Source organism: Choloepus didactylus, chromosome 3, assembly GCF_015220235.1.
Source record: "Choloepus didactylus isolate mChoDid1 chromosome 3, mChoDid1.pri, whole genome shotgun sequence".
NCBI classification, from domain to species: domain Eukaryota; kingdom Metazoa; phylum Chordata; class Mammalia; order Pilosa; family Megalonychidae; genus Choloepus; species Choloepus didactylus.
The window spans coordinates 6,082,613-6,108,125 of NC_051309.1; the positions used below are offsets into that span (position 1 = coordinate 6,082,613).

The 25,513-nt window shown below is 43.9% G+C and overlaps 1 protein-coding gene across 1 annotated transcript in view; it reads right to left on the reverse strand.

The window, feature by feature from the left end:
* The window catches only part of TBC1D14 (TBC1 domain family member 14), a 114,546-nt gene that overhangs the window by 54,435 nt on the left and 34,598 nt on the right, over positions 1–25,513 (reverse strand). The window contains 1 exon segment of the mRNA XM_037829336.1: positions 19,684–19,804. Coding sequence (XP_037685264.1) covers positions 19,684–19,804 — 121 coding nt within the window.

Here is a 25,513-nt window from a genome sequence, read left to right on the forward strand (position 1 = left end):
AGGTGATGAATGTACAACTATGTAATGATACTGTAAACAATCGAAAGTACGATTTGTTTTGTATGACTGCATGGTATGTGAATATATCTCAATAAAATGAAGATAAAAAAATAAATAAATAAAAAAATAAAAAGCATCCAAGGTAAAAGATTTATACATCTAATAAATTGTTACCATAGCAACAGTAAGAGACAATGGAATAAAAAAGTTCAATTTAAACAACCACACTGCCATTTTCCCTGTGGAATGTCAGATCACTTCCCATTTTCCCTCCCTTCCAGAAAGCCATCATACGGAGATTAGACATAAAATTACTCTGCTGATTTCCAAACCCAACATCCCCGGGGGGTTAAGACACCTCATGAGGGAGAACATAAGATGGCGACTAGGTGAGACAGGGCAAAAAAACACCTCCATGAAAAATACTAGATAAAAACCAGAAAGTGACCCAGAACACCACTGCCAGCGATGCACCAGCCAGACAAGGTCTGCTAAATCCACAGGGAACGTGCATTTGGTGAAATCAGGAGCCTGCATTCTGAAACGAGTGAGTGAGTCAGCTGAAAGTCCCGTGGCCATGCTGCAGGGTGGGGAAACGGTGGGCTGGCATTTGGAGATGGACTAGTTCTTTAATAAAAAAAAAGCTGGGGAGTGGCTGCAGATAGAACAGGGAGAGCCACACAGGGAAACACGGCGGGAGCGGGCTGGGCTAACACCTTGGTGTCTGGCATGGAGGATACCCCTTCCCATACCCGCTGGTGATTGTCTCAAGACCAGAGGAGCAGAGGGGAGCCAAAAGGAGAAAAAAAACCTCATTCCTTGCAGCCATCTCCCCAGAGGGTGGGGAACGCTCCTGCCCAGGGCCAGACCCACAGCCCAGAGCCGCACCAAGAAACCCAGTGTGACGGGGAATCTTTCCCTCAGCACTACACACAAACCACAATATCGGCCATGGACAGTGGCCTTTAATACACCCACGGGTGATTGTCCTGGAACTGGGAGGGCGGAGCTGTGTGAAAAGGGGGAAGTTAACGCATCCCATTCAACCATCTTTGAAGCGGGCTGGGAGCACCCCTGCAAGGCCCAGTGACCCAGGGCTTCCCTGGAGGGCCAGTGCACACTAGTGACATGGCGCGGCCCTCCTTCAGCAGAGGTCCTGGAAGAGCACAGCTGGGAAGGGGGAACCACTCGGAAATCCCAGGGACCGTACGTGAATACCAAGGACTTGTGGGTCAGCGGCAGAGACAATCAGTGGAAAGACTGAAATGAAGGCTTAGGCTCCTGCAACAGCCTTAAATCTCCGGGAACACCTGGGAGGTTTGATTATTAAAGCTGCCCTGTCTGCCTAACCACCCACACGCCCCACATTCAGGGCGGACAGCACCAGCAACACACCCAAACTTGGTGCACCAATTGGACCCCACAAGAATCAGACCCCAACACACCAAAAAGACAAAGTGGGGGAGAACTGACTTGAGGAGAATAGGTGACTCACGGACGCCATCTGCTGGTCAGTTAGAGAAAGTGTACGCCACCAAGTTGCAGTTCTGTCAAATTAGGGACCAAGTAAAGTAAATGCCAAAAGGCCAAAAACAACAGAAAATCTTAAAGCATATGATAAAACCAGACAATATGCAGAACCCAAACGAAAACACCCAAATCAAAAGATCAGAAGCACACAGTACTTGGCACAGTTAATCAAAGAATTACAGACAGGCAACAAGAGCATGGCTCAGGATATAAAGGACGTGAAGAAGAGCATGGCACAGGATATAAAAGACATAAAGAAGACCCTAGAAGAGCATAAAGAAGATATTGCAAGAGTAAATTAAAAAATAGAAGATCTTATGGAAATAAAAGAAACTGCTGGCCAAATTAAAAAGACCCTGGATACTCATATACAAGATTAGAGGAAGTTGAACAACTCAGCCTCCTTGAGGACCACAGAACAGAAAATGAAAGAACAAAAGAAAGAATGGGGAAAAAATTGAAATGGACCTCAGGGATATGATAGATAATATAAAACGTCCAAATATAAGACTCATTGCTGTTCCAGAAGGGGAAGGGAAGGGTAAAGGTCTGGAAAGAGTATTCAAAGAAATTGTTGGGGAAAACTTCCCAAATCTTCTAAACACCATAAATACACAAATTATAAATGCCCAGCGAACTCCAAATAGAATAAATCCAAATAAACCCACTCTGAGACATATTCTGATCAGACTGTCAAATACAGAAGAGAAGGAGCAAGTTCTGAAAGTAATAAGAGAAAAGAAATTCACCACATACAAAGGAAAAAGTGTAAGACTAAGTAGTGACTACTCAGCAGCCACCATGGAGTTGCGAAAGCAGTGGCATTACATATTTAAAATTCTGAAAGAGAAAAATTACCAACCAAGAATTCTTTATCCAGCAAAGCTCTCCTTCAAATTTGAGGGAGAGCTGTTGTTTTCACTTGCTCTGGCTTAATCCGGTACCATCAGCCCGTTTTGAGGCCGAAGCTAAGAATGCAAAGCAGGGTCAGGACATAAATGGAGGCGAATCCTGCGAGATGCTGGTTTCCGGCCCTCTGATGCGAAGATAATGGAGGAGCTTTTGGTAAGGTGACCTCAGAGGAATTTGAGAATCTAATGTGAGAAAATGTCGACTCGTAATTCAACGAAACCTTTTCTGCAAAACACCTTGCCGCAGTGGAATTCGAAGGGGCTAAGGAATTTTATTCTTGGAGATGTTGGAAAAAGATACCTGGGTCTGGAAGATAATTACTTGCAATATGCAGGAGAGGAATAAAATTGAAGAGTGTTTTTCTTAGAAAACATCATTTGTCAGATTTAGCTGACCAAGAATTCCAAGAATTTGAAGATTTATATAATAAGGTAGTCAGATACATGGTTCCAATATGCATGAACATCAGTTACCATAGTTAAGTTAAATAACAACAGTCTGCTAAAAACAGAGTTAAAATTTCAGTTACCCCACAGTGCTGTGAGTAGCATCAAGTACAAACTTTGCTGCAAGCTCTTTTGTCCATAAATTATGCAAATAACAGATGTGCATCATGATCGATGGCAAATCACATTAATTCCTTCAAAGTCCGCTGGTGCTTGGTCACTGAGCATCTGTTACTCAGTTCATGTACATACAACAGTGTGTAGTCACTTGGCCTTGTCTTACGGTGGTAAATCCATGTGACATTTTACAAAAATGGATGATAGAGGGAGTTGGTCAACAAAGATGATGGGACCACGAAGAAACGCAAAGTGATAATGCTGGAAGTGAAATTGGATGTGATTAGAAGATTTGAAAATGGTGATAACAAAGCCAAGATAGGAAGAGACCTAGACCTGCATGAAGCTACAGTATGAACCATGTTGAAAAAGTCCAATGAATATAAAATACAAGGTAAAGTAGCTTTAACATATTTTAGCATAAATTGCACTAGGAACAAGAAGCCTCTCATGGTTGAAATGGACAGTTTACTACAATTTTGAATTGAAGACTAGTAGAAAATAAATCCCCATCAGTTTGACTAGCATTCAGATCAAAGCATTGAAGTTAGACACTATGTTGAAAGAAAATGGTTAATTACAAGAAGACTGAAAAATAACATTTTACTGCCAGTAGAGGCTGGTTTCATTGTTTCCAGAAGTCAGCCTGAATTGATTAATGGTAAGCTATCTGGTGAAGCTTTTGGCTCAGATAAGGATGCTGTGGTGAAATGTGCCCCCCAATTCCAAGAATTACAGGCAGTCCTTGCTTTGCACAGTAGTACAGGACTGCATTGTGCAAAAAAATATGCAGGATTAGAATGGAATTGAAATGGAGTTACAGAAGGTATAGTTGACCGTGGGAATGTTGACACTACTGCTGTTCAAAGACTAGATATGCAGCCAGAGGAACTTAGTGACGGTGACTTACAGGCATAAGTGAGGAAAGTGGTTGTGACGAAAAGGATGAAGTTGTCTCAGAGGAAGTGATCCTGGCAAGAAACTTCACATTACAGGAACTCTTGGGGACATTTCATGACCTTAAAGTGCAAAGGATAAAATTTTGGAAGCTGATCCAAACTTAGAAAGGAGTATAACAATTTGCCATGTCATTGAAAAGATGGTAGGTCCGTATCTTAAGGTACCTGATAAGAAGAAGGCAAGCACTGTTCAAATTACTCTTGATAAATTTTTTTACAAAGAAATAAAATTTTAATTCTCTATGTTTCTTAAGTTTTAAATTCAGCATACTAAATAGTTTACTTTTTTTTTTTTTACATTGATAATAGCAGGAGAGTTTTTAATGTTTTGACGTAAATTTTTAAAAGTCAAGAACAACCATAAATATACAAGTTAAGTTTGTGTAGTCAAAACTTAGGACTGGACTGCCCACACTTAAAACAATCTAGAGAAGCTTCACATAAATACATCATGTCTAGAAACAGCTAAGTTTATCCTTACAGTAATCAGTAAATCAACATCTACTTTTCATATTACCTTTGTGTGCTATTAACTCAAAGTTTCTGAATAAAAATTTGTAATACTGAAAAAAAAAAAAAAATTTGAGGGAGAGCTTAACTTTTTTTTTTTTATTTTAATCTTCATTTTATTGAGATATATTCACATACCACGCAGTCATACAAAACAAATCATACTTTCGATTGTTTACAGTACCATTACATAGTGGTACATTCATCACCCAAATCAATCCCTGACACCTTCATTAGCACACACACAAAAATAACAAGAATAATAATTAGAGTGAAAAAGAGCAATTGAAGTAAAAAAGAACACTGGGTACCTTTGTCTGTTTGTTTCCTTCCCCTATTTTTCTACTCATCCATCCATAAACTAGACAAAGTGGAGTGTGGTCCTTATGGCTTTCCCAATCCCCTTGTCACCCCTCATAAGCTACATTTTTATACAACTGTCTTAGAGATTCATGGGTTCTGGGTTGTAGTTTGATAGTTTCAGGTATCCACCACCAGCTACCCCAATTCTCTAGAACCTAAAAAGGGTTGTCTAAAGTGTGCATAAGAGTGCCCACCAGAGTGACCTCTCGGCTCCCTTTGGAATCTCTCTGCCACTGAAGCTTATTTCATTTCCTTTCATATCCCCCTTTTGGTCAAGAAGATGTTCTCCGTCCCACGATGCCAGGTCTACATTCTTCCCCGGGAGTCATATTCCACGTTGCCAGGGAGATTCACTCCCCTGGGTGTCTGATCCCACGTAGGGGGGAGGGCAGTGATTTCACCTTTCAAGTTGGCTTAGCTAGAGAGACAGGGCCACATCTGAGCAACAAAGAGGCATTCGGGAGGAGGCTCTTAGGCACAACCATAGGGAGGCCTAGCCTCTCCTTTGCAGCAACCGTCTTCCCAAGGGTAAAACCTGTGGTAGAGGGCTCAACCCATCAAACCACCAGTCCCCTATGTCTGTGGTCATGTTAGCAACCATGGAGGTGGGGTAGGCGAATACCCCTGCATAGAGCTTAACTTTTTAACAGACAAACAAATGCTGAGAGAATTTGCTAACAAGAGACCTACCCTACTGGAGATACTAAAGGGAGCCCTACCAACAGACAAACAAAGAAAGGAGAGAGAGACATGGAGAAAGGTTCAGTACTAAAGAGATTCGGTATGGGTACATTAAAGGACATTAATAGAGAGAGGGAAAAAATATATATGACAAACATAAACCAAAGGATAAGATGGCTGATTCAAGAAATGCCTTCACGGTTATAACGTTGAATGTAAATGTATTAAACTCCCCAATTAAAAGATATAGATTCACAAAATGGATCAAAAAAAAATGAACCATCAATATGTTGCATACAAGAGACTCATCTTAGACACAGGGACACAAAGAAACTGAAAGTGAAAGGATGATAAAATATATTTCATGCAAGCTACAGCCAAAAGAAAGCAGAAGCAATATTAATCTCAGATAAAATAGACTTCAAATGCAAGTATGCTATGAGAGACAAAGAAGGCCACTACATACTAGCAAAAGGGGCAATTCAACAAGAAGAAATAACAATCATAAATGTTTATGCACCCAATCAAGGTGCCACAAAATACATGAGACAAACACTGGCAAAACTAAAGGAAGCAATTAATGTTTCCATAATAATTGTGGGAGACTTCAACACATCACTCTCTCCTACAGATAGATCAACCAGACAGAAGACCAACAAGGAAATTGAAAACCTAAACAATCTGATAAATGAATTGGATTTAACAAGACCTATATAGAACATTACATCCCAAATCACCAGGATACACATTCTTCTCTAGCACTCACGGAACTTTCTCCAGAATAGATCATATGCTGGGACATATAACAAGCTTCAATAAATTTTAAAAAATCGAAATTATTCAAAGCACATTCCCTGACCACAATGGAATACAATTAGAAGTCAATAACCATCAGAGACTTAGAAAATTCACAAATACCTGGAGATTAAACAACATGCTCCTAAACAATCAGTGGGTTAAAGATGAAATAGCAGAGAAATTGCTAAATATATAGAGACGAATGAAAATGAGAACACAACATACCAAAACCTATGGGATGCAGCAACAGCGGTACTGAGCGGGAAATTTATAGCACTAAATGCATATATTAAAAAGGAAGAAAGAGCCAAAATCAAAGAACTAATGGATCAACTGAAGAAGCCAGAAAATGAACAGCAAACCAATCCTAAACCAAGTAGAAGAAAAGAAATAACAAGGATTAAAGCAGAAATAAATGACATAGAGAACAAAAAAACAATAGAGAGGAGGATAAATAACACCAAAAGTTGGTTCTTTGAGAAGATCAACAAGATTGACAAGCCCCTAGCTAGACTGACAAAATCAAAAAGAGAGAAGACCCATATAAACAAAATAATGAATGAGAAAGGTGACATTACTGCGGCTCCCAAAGCAATTTAAAAATATATATAAGAGGATACTATGAACAACTGTATGCCAACAAACTGGATAATGTAGAGGAAATGGACAATTTCCTGGAAACATATGAACAACCTAGACTGACCAGAGAAAGAAGACCTCAACCAACCAATCACAAGCAAAGAGATCCAATCAGTTATCAAAAATCTTCCAACAAATAAATGCCCAGGACCAGATGGCTTCACAGGGGAATTCTACCAAACTTTCCAAAAAGAACTGACAGCAATCTTACTTAAACTCTCTCAAAACATCAAAGAAAATGGAACACTATCTAACTCATTTTATGAAGCTAATATCAATCAAATACCAAAACCAGGCAAAGATGCTACAAAAAAGGAAAACTACAGGCCTATCTCCCTAATGAATATAGACGCAAAAATTCTCAACAAAATACTTGCAAATCGAATCCAAAGACACATTAAAAAAATCATACACCATAACCAAGTGGGGTTCATTCCAAGAATGCAAGGATGGTTCAACATAAGAAAATCAGTCAATGTATTACAACATATTAACAAATCAAAAAAGAAAAATCAAATGATCATCTCAATAGATGCTGCAAAAGCATTCAACAAAATCCAACATCCCTTTTTGACAAAAACACTTCAAAAGGTAGGAATTGAAGGAAACTTCCTCAATATGATAAAGAGCATAAATGAAAAACCCACAGCCAGCATAGTTCTCAATGGTGAGAGACTGAAAGCCTTCCCTCTAAGATCAGGAACAAGACAAGGATGCCCGCTGTCACCACTGTTATTCAACATTGTGCTGGAAGTGCTAGCCAGGGCAATCCGGCAAGACAAAGAAATAAAAGGCATCCAAATTGGAAAGGAAGAACTAAAACTGTCATTGTTTGCACATGATATGATCTTATATATGGAAAACCCTGAGAAAGCGAGGATACAGCTACTAGACCTAATAAACAAATTTAGCAAAGTAGCGGGACACAAGATTAATGCACATAAGTCAGTTTCATTGATTTCTGTTCTAATGTTTATTATTTGCTTCCTTTTGCTTGCTTTGGATTTAACTTGCTCCTTTTATAGTTTCTTAAGGTAGAAACATAAATTATTGATACGAGAGCTTTCTTCTTTTCTACAAGCTTTCTCGTGCCATAAGTGTCCCTCTAAGTACTGCTTTAGCTGCATTCTACAAATTCTGATATGTTGTTTTCATTCAGTTTGAAATATTTTCTTATTTTCCTTGTGACTTCCTCATTATCCATGAATTCTTTAGCAGTCTGTTATTTAATTTCAAGGTTTGGGATATTTTCTTGTTATCTATCTGTCACTCCTTCCTAGCCTAATTCCATTGTGGCCAGAGAACATTTTTGTATAATTTTAACTTTTTTAAATTTTTAAGTTCCTTTTATAACCAGGATATGGTCTATCTTGGTAAATGTTCCATGTGTACTTGAATAGAATGTGTCTTCTGCTATTATTAGAGGGTGGATTGTTCCCAAGTCACATAACTGTCAATTAAATCCAGTTGGTGGATGGTCTGGTCAGTTCTTCTATGGCCTGGCTGATTTTCTGTCTCCAGGTCTATCAGTTACTGAGTGGGGAGTGTTGCACTCTCCATATTTAACTGTGGACTTTCCCATTTCTCCTTTCAGTGCTGTCAGTTTTTGCTTCAAGTATTGTGCAGCTCGACTGTTAGGTGGATACACATTTAGGATCAGTACATCTTGGTTAACTCACCCCTTTATCATTAGGGAATGCCCCCACTTTACCCTGGTACTTTTCTTTACTCTTAAGTCTAGTTTTTCTGATATTAATATATCCAATCTATCTTCGTTTTGATTAGTGTTCTCATGGTATATTTTTTTCACCCATTACTTTTATTTTTTTTAATTCAGTTTTATTGAGTTATATTCACATACCATATAATCATCCACGGTGTACAGAACATCATATAGTTGTGCATTCATCACCCCAATCTAGTTTTGTTTTGTTTTTTGCTTTTTTTTTTGCATGGCCTTGAACGCATTTATTAGAAATCAAAATTGAAAACAAAGAAATCAGCCTTTCAGGAATCTAGGTGAAAGCACACAAAATAAGTGCAAATAAAAGTAAAAGGAAATAATAAAGTCAGAAATCAATGAAAGAAAATACAAAAAATAGAGTTGAGCAATACACAAAAAACTGCTTCTTTGCAATGACCAACAAATTAGACAAATATTCTTTCTGATAAAGAAAGAGAGAGAGGAGACATACATAATGATAGGAATAAGCTTCAGCTCCAGATTAGATTTTTTAACAAATAAATTTTCAAAACAGAAACGTAATTACTTGGTAGGCAATCATAAATTACCAAAATTGTGTTCACCCATTACTTTTAACCTATATATATCATCATATGTGAAATGAATTTCTTGTAAAGACTGTATAGTTAGGTCATTGGTTTGGTTTCTTGTTTTTGCTTGTTTGTTTACTCTTCTGTCAATCTGTCTTGTAATGTGTGTTCAGATCATTTAGAGTTAATATAATTATTGACATGTTCAGATTTAGATCTGCCATCGTATTTTCTGTTTCTTTCCTCTGTTTTTCCTTCCTGTTTCCTCTTTTCTGCCTTTGTGTTTTGTTTTTTAACTTTGTTTTAGAATTCTACTTTATCGTATATTTTTGGCTATCTCTCTGTATAGCTTAGTGGTTGGACTAGAGATTACAATACAGATATTTAATTTCTCACAATTTATTTTAAAATCAGTATTTTCCCACTTGAAGTGGAATGTAGTTTTCCTATATATTACATGTACATACACCAAAAACCCCAGACATAATTTTTTCTCTCAACCAAACATATTTTAAGGAACACAATGAGAGAATAGTCTGCTAGGTCTATCCACTTATTTACCATTTCTCTCCTTCCTCCTTCCTGATGTCCCAAGTTCCTTCTAAAATAATGTCCCTTTTGTCTGAGGAACTTCCTTTAGCAATTCTTTGAGAGCAGGTCCGCAGGCAACAAATTTTCATTGCTTTCCTTCTTCTGAGAATATCTTTATTTCCCCTTCATTCCTGGGGGGTATTTTTGCTGGCTATAGAATTCTGAGCTGACAGTTTTCTTTCCACATTTAAAAATGTTGTTTCACTTTCTTCTGGCCTGCATGGTTTCTGGTGAGAAATTTATAGTAATTCAAACTATTTATTCCCCAGTAAGTAATGCACTGATTTTTTCTGGCTGCTCCTAAACTTTTTCCTTTGTCTTGATTTGTGGCAATTTGGTTGTGATGTGTCTGGACATGGACATCTCTGGGTTTACCCTGTTGGGGTTTATTGAGCTTCTTGAATCTGTAGGTTTGAGTCTTCAAATTTGGGAAATATTCAGCCATTATCTACTTTGATATTTTTTCTGCATCACACTCTTTCTCCTCTTCTTCTGGGACTCCAATGTCACAAATATTAGAATTTCTGGCGTTGTCTACATGCCTCCAATACTCTGATCATTTTTCTTTCATATTTTTTCTATCTTCAAGTTAGTTACCTCTTTCCTCACCCATCTCTGTTCTGCTATTGAGCCTACCAGTTAGCTTTTTATTTCAGTTATTATATTTTTCAATTATAAAATTTCCATTTAGTTCTTCTTTGTAATTTCTATTTCTTTGATGACACTTTCTACCCTTCCATTTCAAGAGTGTCAGAACTTACTTGCTGGAGTCTGTTCATAATAGCTATTTTAAAGCCTTTGTCAGATAATTCCAACTTCTGTGTTATCTTGGCACTGACATCTGTTGATTGTCTTTTCCCATGGGAGTTGATATTTTCCTGGTTCCTCATATGGCAAGTAATTTGGATTGCATTCTAGACACTTTGAGAATTGTGTTATGAGACACCGAGTCTTGTCTAAATCCTATTGAGAATGTTGATATTTTTGTTTAGCAAGCAACTGACTCAACTGGATTCCAGCCACAAGTTCCAACCAGGCTTCTGTGAGCTATGGTTCCAAAGTCAGTTCGGTTGTCAAAGCCTTTGCAATTTCCGGATTTATCTGCATGTATACAACCCCATGGCCAATCTGGGATTTTTATGGTGTATATCAAAAAATTCAGCTCTCAAAGTTGAAGTGTGCTATTTAAGGTCAGACCCACATCCACAGCTTAAGTGTGAGCCCAGGAGTTCATAAACAACTGTAAAAGTCACTTTCCCAAGTTCCTCCTCTCCATGATCTCCCCAGCATATTCCAGTTCTCTGGGTCTTCTCTTTCTGGTTCTTTAGCCACACACTTCCCACAGCTGTGTCCACATTGGCTCCAGGCAGTGTGAGCAGAGAGAGAGAAGAAAGCATTAGGGTTTCGCCCACCTTGGGAAGAAAGCTCCTCCAATCAGTTCTTTTTCCTGGGAGCTTCAGGCTCCTATCAGCCCTCATTGCCGCCACCAAGGGACTGCTTAGGGGTTCAGGTGCAAGAAGAGGGAAAAAAAGAAAAAAGAAAGAAAAATGGGGTTTCTGCACTCTCTCTGAGTGTTAGGAGATCCCTTTCCTACTCTTCAAACCAAAATTAGACAGCTTCTCCTGACATTCTTTCTGTCTATGTTAATGCCATTTCTAGGTTCGGGGCTGCCCTGAGCTCAGGCTGGGGTATACCAGAAGGTGGGGGGGGGGGGGTGATAAATTCAACACCAGTTCAGTGGTCCTTCAAATTCTGATCTTCTTTCTCAATGTATCTGCTACTGTTTACTTTCCAGAGTCCTCAAGTGGCTGCTCCATGCATTCTAGTTAGGCTTTACAGCTGCATTCACTGGGAGAGATGATTGGAGTGTCTGGAGTTCTGGAGAGTCTCCAGAATTGGGGCCTGTTGTATTTATTTTTGTAAACTGGTTCAAATCCATTTTCCAAAGGTCTAAATGATGATGAAAGTGGAGGTAGTTTTCTTATTACTGTTGTAACTTACCTCTAGGCCTGCAGCCAGTTACTTCCATTGATCACCTAAACTACCTTTTCTACAGATTGTGATCATTTGTGACTTGTGAATACCCCAGACTCAGAAGTGAGGAGAGTGACTGTCACTTTAAACTGACCTGAATTTGCTCTCTTCTGGGATTATCTCTTTAAGAATAAGAGCTGACTTGAAATTCCAGAAGGCTATCCAAGACATTCCAGGTTTTACAATCACAAATACAACAGGCCTTGAACTCAACTTTGCTCACATGACACTGAAATACACAAACCTCTCCTTCTGCAGCTTTCCTACCCACAGTCAGCAAACAGGCCTTAAACTTTCTGCTCCACTTTGCTTCCTGACAATGCCCATTCCTCCAGGCTACAAAGCCAGTATTATGCCCAGAAGATTCACGAACTCTTTCCTAAAGCATCCTCAAATATTTTCAGCCCTGCGCCCCTCTGATATCTGCTCGAATTACAAAACTACATTTTTACTTTTTTTTTTTCTTTGAGTGATACAGTTTTATTTGAGGCATAAAAGCACATTATGTTTTCACCACATGGACTGGAGCTTATTTTAGGGCTTTAGTTTCTAACATGGGACTTGGTTTCACCCTCTATCACAGCTTCTTGGGAAATGCGTTAGAAAGGAAGCAAGGTATAGCCGGGAAAGAAATTACTGTTGCTGGGAGGTTGCAAAGAAAGTTTGGAAAAGCTCATTCAAATGAGCGTCTATGTAACAGAGCCCCAAGGATGAGGCGCATGGTGTGGGGAAACGTCTCTGACCCTTGTCTTGGCAGTGAACAATCATCTCCTCTTTCCATAGCAAGGACTCGCCCCACATGGGGGCAACAGGCTGGATTGGTTATTTTGACTGCAGCAAGGGCTCCTCGGGTCCCTCCCTGGGTTCCCAGTTCAGTCACCCCCTAGCCCCAAGGATTCAAAGGAGAAAGGCAGGGTCTGCGTCATGGGCATGGCACGCTGCACACGTTAAACCATTCAGGACAGTGGTCCTGTTTTGCAACTGCAGGGCCACTCTCATCAGAGCCCACATGCCCCAAAGAAGTCTTGGAAATGGAGCTGCTCAAAGATGGCATCGCAGCCTTCTGGCTCATTCCCTCCCACAGTCCTCAAGTTTGGCAGGAGTTGTCCCTCTCCTCAGCACCGAGCCTGTGTGCTTTGCCGGCAAGCAGCTGAGGCAGGCAGGGTGGAGATGGGCGCACTGGAGAGCCACAGGAGGGCCACCCCAGAGCCAGGAGTCGTCCCTGTGGTGGGGAGCCACTTCTACATTCTAAATGGTCTTTTCTTAAAAAAAAAATAAAAAAGAAAGTTATCACAGAAAACTTACTGCAAGGAAAAATACCAAACTGCAAACAGTGATTATTTGGGGCAGTAAGAATGCCTGTCTGCGATATACTAAGGTAAATGCAGATAAGGGGGGTGGGGGGGATGGGGAGGCATGTTAGACACTTGACATTGGAGGTGTTGTCTGACTCTTTACTCTACTTTGATTTAAGGTTAACTTTTCCTTTTGCTACTTCCTAGCTGTCATTTTTTTTCCTCTTTCTTTTGCCTCTCTACCTTCTTTGACTCTCCCTCCTGCCTTGTGGAAGAAATGTAGATGCCCTTATATAGATAGTGGTGAACACATAAATATGCAACCATACAGAGAAACATCGGTTGTTTACTTAGGATGGAATGTATGGTGTGTGAACAAAACCATCTTAAAAAAAAAAAAAATGGTCGATGACAAAACCTCAAGGGCAATATACTGAGTGAAATAAGCCAGACACATAAGGACAAATATTGCAGGGTCTCACTAATAAGAACTAATTATAATAGGTAAACTCATAGACATGAAATATAAGGTACCAAGATATAGGACAAGGCTTAAGAATGGGGAGTGGTTGCTTAGTATGAGCAGAATATTCAACTAGGATGAACTCAAACATTTGGAAATGAACAGAGGTGTCAGTAGCAAGATGTGAGAATAACTAACAGTGCCGAATGGCGCATGAATGAGGTGGAAAGGGGAAGCTCAAAGTCATATATGTCACCAGAAGGAAAGTTGGAGGTCAAAAGATGGGAATGTATAAAACTGAATCCTATGGTGGGCAATGTCCACGATTAACTGTACAAATATTAGAAAACTCTTCCACGAACCAGAACAAATGTATGACACTACAACTAGAAGTTAATAATAGAGGGGCATATAGGGAAGAAATATATACCTATTGCAAACTATATACTACAGTTAGTAGTATTTCAACATTCTTTCATAAGCAGTAACAAATGTACTTTACCAATACTACGAGTCAACAATTGAGGGGGGTTGGTTAGGGATACGGGAGGATTTGAGTTTCCTTTTCTTTTTACATCTTTCACTTTATTTATTGTCTGGAGTAATGAAAGGTTCTAAAAATTAAACAAACTTTAAGTGTGGTGATGGATGCACAGCTGTATGAGGGTACCAGGGGCAACTGATTATACACTTCGGATCTTTGGATAATTGCATGGTATCTGAACAATCCCAATAAAAATTAAAAAATAAAAATTGTATTATAGGACATTAGGTAAAAACTAAGGAAATCCAAATAAAGTATGGACTTTAGTTTAAAATACAATTTATTAAAAAAACAATATCTATACTAACTCATTAGTTGCAAATGTACCATACTAATGTCAGCTGTTAATAATAAGGGACCCTAGAGTATTATGGAAACCTCTATACTATCTTTTCTGTAAATCTAAAACTATCATAAAGTTAAAAGTGTATTTAAAAAGAAAAAAAAAAAAGAATGCCTGTCTGTTCTTCTTAATTTGTTAATATTTTATACATCTTGGACTAATTAATATAATCAGAAAATGAGTATTGCTAATTTATATTTTAAAAACCCACTCCCCATGGTCCAAAAACTCGCACAACCTGGGGGTGAGTACATCATAATCAGGTCCTGCCAGGCTCTCCCAGGGAGGCCTCTCTAACAGTATTTCAGCCACATGACTTCAACTGAGCTTCAAAACTGCGCAGCGACCCACTGCTTCTCATTCCTGACTGCACATCAGAGTCACGTATGGAGAGTAAACACAAACAAGAACACCAGTCACACTGGAAGTGGGTGTGAAAAGAGAGAAGTCAACAATGAGCCTCAAGTTTTAGACCTGAGCCACAAGAAGACAAAGGTTGCCATTTACCAAAATGGGGAACACTGCACGGGGGCTGGCAGAAGGTGGGCGCTCAGCCCGATACTTGTTAAAGCGGAAATGCCCGTCAGGCATCCGGTGGAGCCATCAAACAGGCAGCTGGACGCTGAGTGTGGAGTTCAGGAATGTGGGGGTTCCGGTGCGGCCGTGACAGTTGACACCTCGAGCATGGTGAGTGCAGCCATGGAGAGAGAGGTGGCCGAGGCACCCTAACATTGGGAAGAGGAGGGCAACCAGCAAAGGGAGCAAAAGAGGAAGGGTGTGGGGACCTGGAAGCCAAGGGAACAAGGTCTGCCACCGAGGAGGGGTGAGGCCAACTGAGTGACGGCTCAAGGAAGGCCAGGGCTGAGAAGTGACCACTGGATTTGGCAACCGGCAGACAGCCACTGGTGACCTTGAAAAACTTGGTTTCAGAGAAATGCGCTTAGTGGGGCAAAAGCTTATCCCAACTGCAATTAATTATGTGTAGATTTATTTGTTTAAATCTGTCTCTCCCTGATCCATGGTAAGTTCCAAAAAAAGGCAAGGGCCAAACAAATCTTGCCCTTCACTGTAACCCCAGGATGGATATGCTTGGTGGCTCAAATCTGGAGAACAAATGAAAGGAAAACGGAACCCAAGAAAGGTTCCCCTTTATTCACAAGACAAAGGACTGCACTTCCAACACAGCAGCACCATCCAGGCCAGTGGGGCTGCCCAGAGTCCCGGGACAGACAAAACCAGCGAGACCCAAAGGAGGCTTTCCTCAAATACATCTTCCCGTCCTCCTTCTCAAAGGCTTCTCACGTTCACTCGCAAAATCTGATGTAACCTGTTTTCCTCCCAATATCCAATCAGTATCCAACATTCCTCCTCGTACAGCAGTGGATCCCAAACTTCAGCGGGCACTGGAGTTCCCCGGAGGGCTGGTTAACACTCAGCCTGCGTTGCAGCGAGTCTGAGGGGAGCTCTGCAGGCCTGACAAGTGCCCAGGGGCTGATGACACTGCTAGTCTGGAGACCACACCCTGAAAACCACTGTTCCAGCGTGATTCTTCTGTATTTGGTCTTTTTTCTTTCCTATTAGGAAAACCTCTCTGAAATCTCAGTGTAAGCTGAAAGGAAGTATGATTTAGCTTTCAACATTTTCATTAAATTTGAAAAGATAACTGAAAGTAACATTTCAACATTGCCCCCCCAAATTAAAGCTATGTATGTATAAAAGCCCAAGCCAAGAGCATGTGGCCCAGTTAGAAGGCAGTCAGAGTTGCCTCCGAATACCCCGGGAGAACCACAGGTGGGCCCCGGGCCACCCACTGTGCCTCCTTACTAACTAGGAGTTATGACAGCCACTGCGGGAGCACCAACTCAGGGCCACACACTGAGCCAGACACCGAGCAAAAACACGTTACCTGCATCCTTCCTTAATTCACGGCAATCCAGTGAGTAGGAGTCGTGGCGCCCACGCTGCAGATGAGGAAACGGAGCAGCAGTGGTCCAAGGTCAGAGAGACACAAGAGACCAAGCTGGAAACCAAACCCAAGCCAGCCGCTCCAAAGCTCGTGGCCAGGGTGCACACCCGTCCCCTACACTCACCACGGGCTCCTTGAGGCGTGCCGACCCAAATGCCTCTTTTTTCCAGTGTGCTCTACATTCCCATGTTCCAACCTCCAACGCTCCTTCTGATGACATACATGACTCCAAACTTCCCCTTTCCACCACACATACCATTCAGCACTGTTAATTTTTCTCACAATAACATGCTACCGTCACCTCTATCCATTTCCAAACGTTTAAGTTCAACCTAGTTAAATATTCTGCACATATTAAGCAACCACTCCCCACTTTTTTGCCTATTTTACATCCTGGTGTCCCACATTCTATATTTCATGTCTATGAGTTTATGTAATTGGTTCCTATCAGTGAGAGCATACAATATTTGTCCTTTTGTGTCTGCCTTATTTCCCTTAACATAATGTCCTCAAGGTTCATCCACATTGTTGCATGCTTCAGGACTTGATTCCTTCTTACTGCTGACTAATATTCCACAGTACATATAAATCACATTTTGTTTATCCATTAATCAGTTGATGGACACTTGGGTTGTTTCCTTCTTTTGGCAATTGTGAAGAATGCCGCAGTGAACATCAATGAGCAGATGTCTGCTCGTGACCCTGTTTTCAGATCTTCTGGTTATATCCCGAGTAGCAGGATTGCTCTGACCCAACTGCTTTTGAGCTCCCGATGCCCAGCCCAGGACCTGAGCCCCATCTGGAGGGCTCTGGCCCATTCTTTCACACTGATGTTCGAGGGTGACTTGTCATCAGGAGAAAGGATAAAAACTGCTTACGCTTTCTCAGCACTTACCATGGTCGATGCTATTTTAAGCACATCACGCACACCCACTCATTCAGCCCTCACTACCTGGGAAGGAGGAACTATTGCTCTCTGAATTGTAGAATGATAGCAGAGCTGGGATAAAAACCCAGGCAGTCTGACTTCGTAAATCACTAGGAGACTGCTTCTTCTAAGTAACGAAAAATTCCACGAGTAAGAGTAAGGGAAAAGGAATTGGAGTTTCCTAAACATCTAACTTATGCCTTAACTCACACTGTAGCTGTCACCATTTTGAGTCACCAGCCGAGACTCTCAGGCCCCAGCACACGTCTCGAAGTGGGAAGCTGCGGGAGCTGAGTGTGACAGCAGCCAGCTCCAGGCCCAGGAGCCCTGCACTGCAGCAGGTGCCTGACCCCAAAACAAGAGGGGGCTGGGGCAGGATGGGCCGGAGACACAATGCACAAGCAAACAGGTCACTGCAGAACTGCGTGGCTCTCGCAGGTTCAGTTACTTTCTTTTATTATTGATGATTGAAGCCAGATAGTCCTCTTCATTGACATATTGTGTTACCACCTAATTAACTGACTAGTACCCCCGCCCACCCCCCACACACACACAATCCTTTACCTGAAGAACCTAATTCATGTTCACCCTTTAAAAAAAAACAAGACACTAAAAAGATAACTGAAATTAACCCAAACATGATACAAGTGAGATTAAGAACCAAGGGAAAAATCTATTGAGTATACTTTGTTGCTTTTTTGAAACTGTGAATTTCTTTAAAAATTTTATAAAGGCTTGGCTGCTTAGTTTCCTAAAAAATGTATAACTAAGCTCTGCATACAAACTTATATAATCATATGCTATTTTAATAAAGTCTACACAGTAAGTGATTCAAATTCAAAGTTTAACAACCTACAAAAATAACTCCAACATGGATTTACTTAGTGAGTCTCCTGAGTCCAGACAATTATGACAGAGGATGTTATGCAACATTCAAAACAAATTTAATTTGCCCAGGCATAAACAACGACACCTGCGGAAAGCCACCTTGCCTCCCAAGCCGGAAGCCCCCACGTCCGTCCGAGTGGCCTCCTGGGCACCCCACAGCTGCTGCAGCCCTGGGCCGGACCCTACCTCCCCACGGAGGGGGGACCTCATTGCACCTTCCACAAGTGCAGCCCTTCAGGGGCTCCCCAGAGCCTCCAGATGCAGCAAGGCGAGGACACATCCCCCAGGCTCCCCAGGTGGCTCTCCCGCCCTGGCCGCTGGGGACCCCGCTGTCCCCACTGGCCGCCTGCCTGTCCCCTCCTCTCCAGACAGGCTCTGCTGCATCACTCGCTGTGTGACCGTGGACAAGCCACTTGGCCCCTAAGTCTCGGGGCTTCCCTGGTGGAAGAGACTAACCGAGAATTCTTCACAACGGTGCTGCGAGTTTTAAAGGAGCTGGAAACGGAAGCCCGGGCTCAGCTCACCCTCCGCTCGGTGTGGCTGCCCGCTGCCATTCATTCCCGGCCCCCGCCCTCCTCACGCACCTGAGCCTTCCCGCACCTGCGCTGGGCTCCTCCCCCTGGGCCGTTGCTGCAGCCCCTGTGCCAAGCAGACACCTGGCCCGTAGTACAGCCTCAGAAGGTGTTCACTGGAGGAACACATTCAATGAGTACGCAGCCAATGAGCAGAAAACTGAGGTGGGAAAGCTAAGGCCGGGGGGTGGGGGGTGGTCACAGCACTGGGCAAACAGCAGCAGGGGTCAGGATGCCAAGACAGTGGGGCACCAGGGCCCAGGAGAAGGGGCAGAGGCAACACAGGGCTGCAGAGCCAGGGACCACCTGGTCCTTGCGCAGCCCCTCTCCTCGCAGAGGAGCCTGTGCCTCCAGTGGCTGACATCACTCCCACCTCAGAGAGCCAGGCAGCCCTGAGACAGCCCCGAGACCGTGGGCACACCTCAACCCCACCAGCACCCCGAAAGCAGCACTGCAGGATCTAACTCCAATAAACCCACGGGACTGGAGAGAGAATGCTTTAAGATCAAACAAAATTAACAGAAATTTAACTATATACACATTTGCAACTATTATTGGCAAAAAAGCTAATTAAGTTAAATCAACTTATAAGTATATAAAGCCAACCTCTGTCAACCGAACTTTTCTACATGCATGTCACAAGCTATAAGAAATGAAAACAGTCAAAATATAAAGTCATCCACACTCTGAATACAGACTTAAATTTAAGGAACTTGGCATGCAAGGTTTTTCTGATTTCAAAGCCTCAATAATGGTCATTTTTGCAAGGTTCATACATATATGCTATAAACACACAATGGCAGCTTTCTGTGCTTTCATATCTTGTATACCTTTTGAATTTTCTTTGAATCTTTCTGAGCATTCTCCCGGAGTGGTACTTTTCCAAATAACTTCCATCCCAAGTCATTTTGTTTTTCAAGTCTTGCATTTTGTTTTCTAGCAAGCAAATTCCTATAGGAAGAAAATAAAAGGGTTAGGGAATTTCTGGGTATTTATAGGAACACTACGACAGCTGAGTCACTCTCTCCTGAGAACAAGCAGCCTGCCCTTTGAGTGACGACGTGATGCACACGGGCTTTGATTCCTGAGACTTGATCTTCACGGAGACCCAGAACTACCCGGCAGAAGAAAAGACCTTAAACCAGGAATAAGCTTCTGTTATTCAACTGCTCTATGTACAGATTCTGCAATCAGAGTAAGGAAATGTGTTACATCATAATAAAGCATGCCAGAAGAAGTGAGCTTTGAGCCCTGGCTCAACCCTCCACTAGCTGTGTGACCCTGGACAAGGGTATCACTCTCTCTTAGCCTCGGTTTCCTTACGTTTAACAAGGGGGCACCACTCCATTTTTCATAGGGTGGTTGTAAGAATTAAAATGTCATGTACCTAATCACTGCTTTAAAAAATAATAGCTACCTTAGTACTTAACCTCTCTCTAGCATAGATTATCTACAATAGAAATACAAATTTTCTATTTATAAAGTGTCTTCTGGTATCATAAAAAGAAAGCCATTTATTTGTGAGATGGTCACAAGGTCTTTTCTCCTAAGAATAAGTAAACAAAATTACCAAATAACACAAATAAATCCCAACCGGTAGGATGGAATAAACTGTTTTAGATCACACTGTATTGGTGCATTCATTAAAAACAAATGGTTTACAGGGCTCACCGGAAAGTACAAGATGAACCTGCAGCATCTTGATGTCTAAAAAGTAAGGACATGCTCACAGAAATATAGGCACACGTAATGAAAACAGGGGCAGTTTGAGAACGCTCCCTTGGCTAAATCTGGAACAATTTAATCATCAAAATAAATAATGAGAATAGTGGATTATAACCCATTGAACAAAACAGGAATCCAAGAGCCCATATTGATACGAATAGATAAATGAATATATAAATGGGGGGTAAGGGAAAGCTCTTCCCGTAGAGGGCAACAAATAAGTATGGAAAGATTGATGGAGTTAAATGATCGATGGATGCCCACCAGTGGGTGAACGTCTGATGTAGAACAGGGTTTTTACAGTCTTAAAGGATCTCCCACAAATTACTTATTAATTACAAAGACAAAAATAGTGAACTCTGTACTGCGTGCATTTGGGAAGACAGCCCAGGTGTAAAGGGACAGTGCCAGAGTGCAGGGGCTTCATGGTTCTGCCCGTGGGGTGGGTCCGATCCTGTGACAAGCCATAGTGACCCCAGCCAAGTGACCAAAGCCTAAGTTGCTAATGCTGGAACAGACATCACATACCACCTGGCCCAAGGCACTGTGAGCAAACCAACGTCTTGGTGGCAAATCTAATCACATGGGGACAGACATACCCAAGCTGAGTGACATCCTTAAAAAATAATGGATCTATTACTCTTCAAAAGTGCAGGGTCACAAAAGACCAAGAAAGGCTGGGGGAGCCATTCCAGATTCAAAGGAGAGTAAAGGCACCAGGCGATAAATGCAATGCACAATCCTGTGCTGCATCCTGGGCCATCCTGGGGGAAAAAAACTATTTAAAAAAAGTCATTATTAGAACAACTGGACAAATGGGTTAGTTAACAGCACTGGATTAACATTAAGTTTCCTGATTTTGATAATATACTGTGGATATGTTCAAGAGACTGTCCTTGTTCTTAGGAAACATACTGACATATTTAGGGTAAAGGGGTATGATATCTCCAACTTAATCTCCTAATGATTCAGAAAAATAATAATATGCATTATATACATACATATATATATATGTGTGTGTGTGTGTGTGTATATATATATATATATATATATAAAGAGAGACAGAATAGAAAACAAACGGAGCAGAATGAAGAGCTGGTGAATCTGGGTAAAGGATATATGGAAGTTCCATGTACTTCTCTTGCAACTTTTTAGTAAATTGGAAATTATACCAGAATAAAGTTACAAAACTTTCAAAAAAAGAAAACTAATGGTTTTATGGTCTCCTTCCTTATTTTCTATTGTGGTTGTCATGGAATCTATTTCAGAAATGGTTTCATAACCCAAGCAACTTCTATTTCTGTTTATGAGAACTGAACTTTCAGCCATCTCCAGGACCCAAACTGTCTCCCATCTGCGATTTGGCCCTCAGTAAGGCGTGAAGCCAGGGTCCAGCCTCAGCCGCGGGAAACGCACCGGGAACCCGAGCACTCAGAACTGGACGGTTTATGTTGTGCTCGAGAGGGGCTGCCTCTGGGGAAGGCACGGGTGCAGGGGAGAAAGGGGGAGAAGCAAAATGCACCCAGGAAGGAAAGGAGCCAGGGGTGAGGGGCCCACCCCCCAGGCACCCGGACCCTACTCTGCAGGCCGGGGAGCTGCTAGAGGGGTGAGGAATGGTCTGGAGGCTCACAGGAGCGGCTGGGTGGGGGCAGAGGCCAGGAGACTCCCCACTTTGTCGTCTGGGAGGCTGTGTGCGGATGGCAGCGCTCCTCGGTGGGACAGGCCAGGAGCCCAGAGGGACTGAAACCTCCACCAAATGCTACAGAAAGGCACACAGACAGGTAGCACAAAGGTAATTCATCAAAAATTAAAGCTTATTAGTATTTTTAGCATAAAAGCTAAGCAATACATGCTAGGCCATGACTTTTCAGAGGTCCATAAAAAGCACCTCAAGCGTCCTCGGATGTATTATTGTGTGTAAAGAGAAAGTTGAAGTGTGACCCCAAAGCCAGGCACTACAGGCAATGAGGAGCCGTGGCCTGAGACCTGAAATGAAAGCACTCCTGGCTTCAGCTGTTGGCGTCGCCAGAGGCTCAGGTTCCGGAAGAGGGAGCAGACAGCCTGGCCAGGGAAGAAAGTCCCAGCCCTTGCTCTCCTTTCTGGTCCAAGGCTGCGGGCGGCTGAGTGGACCCCGTCCTGGCTTGGAGCCGACCGCTGGGCCTGGAGGCCGGGGGAGCAAGGACGCCCTCTGCTTGTCACAGGACCAGACCCCACCCCGTGGGCAGGTGCCGTGAGAGGACCAGGGGGACGGGCAGACACAAAGTCCCCGGCTCCTGATGCCTAGGATGTCTCCCCAAACGCACATGGAGGCTGGCTGCAGGCAGAAAGCCCAGGCAGCCTGGGATGAACGCTTCAGATGGGGCAGGAGATGGCCTGAGGAGTCAAGTTTCCTACTCTGTTAACTCCTTCCAGCCCGCCTGTGCCAGCTGCAGCCCAGGAAGGCTCCCGATTGCCCTGGGCTCTGAAGGAGCCCTGGGGTGGCTGTGCGAAGCCTTCCCAGCCCCACCCAGGCTCCTGCAGCAGCTGCTCACAGCGCACCCTGCACCCGACCCTCCTCTGCTTGGAGCTGGTCCCATGCCCATCTGCCCCCTCTCCCCCACAGGCCTGTCCCTCGGGTGGGGTCTCGTCACCTCTGCCTCTCTCCGGCGTTTGCTGCTGCAGGGGGATACATGCAGGTCAAGGAGAGGCTCCCCCTACCCAGGAGGTGCAGCCGCACAGAGAGAAGCTTCTACTTCCCCCCAGGGCGCCCTTCCTCTGCCGAGGGTGCCTCTGGGCGGTTGCTAGTCCCAGCTCTGATTCGGCGGAGGCCAGGCAGAGAGGCAGAGCGGCAGAGCGGAGCTGGGGTGCAGGCACCCCCCATAGGTACATGCACCGCGCAGGTCAAGGTCTGCAGGGACAAACCCTGACGGGTCAAGGCCAGGACTGAGAACTACACAGAGGTGTCCTCTGAGGGCAGGGAGGGGACCCTGGAGGGAAGCGCGACAGAAGACGGGGCTGGGAGGGGCTGGAGGACACTCTTACACTTTTTGAATTCTGAACCATGCAAATGCATCACCTACTGAAAAAAGTAAAAACTAGAAAAGCTGTTGCTAAATTATAAATTTCTGCCAATAAAAAAGAACGAACTACTTTTGCACCACTCCCACCCTCGTCCTTCAAATCAGGAAGGCTTCCTCAAACCCAAAAAGAGCCTGATTTTTCTATGCATGCCTAACGGCACAATGTGGCAAGCCCAAAGAGCTTCCCTGCGTTAGACAGAAAGTGCCTTAACAAGCAAAAAGCTGGGGGGTGGGGGGGAGCCCTTTGGAAGAGCAGTGAGGTTGTGCAGCTGCTTTCACCTCCAGGACAATGGCATTCGATGGAGCAGAGCCCAGCAGAGCCGAGCAGGCCCCCTCGGGAGCCCTTTCTGAGCCCCAGTTGTTTCAGGAGAATGACCATTTCCATTTCCCGGGATTAAATAATGAAAAGGGCCCAGGAGCATTGGGCACCCATCCCAGGCCAAGCACCTGCCTGTGCAGTTTCCTTCCATGCACACTTAGTAGGCACCAACTGTGGACCACACCCAGGCCTATAAAACCAATAGTGAGCTCATCCGGCGTCTGTCCCCAAGACGCCACTGACAGACAGGCTGAGTGACTGGCAGAGTACGGGAGGGGGCTGGGGTGCCTATGGGAACCCCGAGGACTGTGGGTGAGGAGGAGTGAAGAAGCTTGCCAGGATGGAGGCACAGAGCTGCGGGCATCCCAGGAAAGGGCACAAAAAGGTGGCTCAGCCAGATGGGGGGACTGGCGCTTTCACCTGTCACCCCCCTCCTAGAACCCCTGCAGCCAGGAAGCTCGAGGCACACAGGCTGCACAGACCCCGCCACAGGCATGCAGCAGGGTGTGGGGTGGCTGCAGGGTCGGGTGGGATGCAGGGGGTGGTAAACAGAGTCTGCCCGGGGGAGCACCACGAGCCTGGCCCATCGACAGGGCTGTATTCCACGTCCGGGCGGCAGTGTGGCCCTACATCCTCAAGAGGGCTGGTCCACCCAGAAAAAAGGCCAGCACCCCCCGCTTGGGACTCTCTAAGTCCAAGCCTGACCCACACATTCTCCTCCCAGGTATGAAGCAAGAACTGCCCATCACCAGCCCAAATTCCTCCTCCAGCGACGGCTAAGAAGGGGTGGCAAGACCCAGGAGAGAAGGAAGCTGGGGACCCTCACGGGCTGGGCAAGGGAGCCCGGCTTCACAAGATGCTTGTGCCCAGTGGGGGGTGGGGGCAGCCGGGAAGCAAAGGCAAGATGGGAGCCCTGAAGCCACAGATAGGGGAGGGGTCCCCACCACGGCCTGCAGGACGCAGAAAGGCCTTGGGTGGCAGGGAGCCTTCAGACTGTGCCACAGCTTCACCTTCCCTGTGCAAATGCCTACAGGCCCCTCCTCTCAGCCGGGCCCCACTCTGGGCAGAGGTCCCCCCACAGACTTTGCCTGTAAACGTCAACCACCACTACAGTGTGAGATTGGTGACAGAGCCCCAAGGAAAAGGGCCCTCCTGCCCGGGGCTGGTGGGCAACGGGAATCTGCTCCACTACACACAGTCCCCGAGGGCCTCCAGCTTCCCCCAACACAGATGACAACTATGTCGGCTGCTAGCCTCACGAGGCACACAGAGCCAGCCCTGCGGTCAACGGTGCAGGGACAGCACGCTCCTGTCCCACTCCCACGCTTTTCCTAAGAAGCAATACAGCTGGGGGAAGGCAAGAAAGAAAAGCAGAGGCGAAGACGGCCAGGTGGGCTCCTGGGGCAGGCTGGCTCTGGATGTGCTGTGTGGTGCCACGGACTCTGGAGGTCTCGGTTCCATCGCTTGGCCGTGTGCCTCTGGGCAGGTTTCTCAACCTCCGAATTCCAGCTTCCTGTTTCCAGCAGGTCACCATGATTCTGACATGGTGAGAAACTC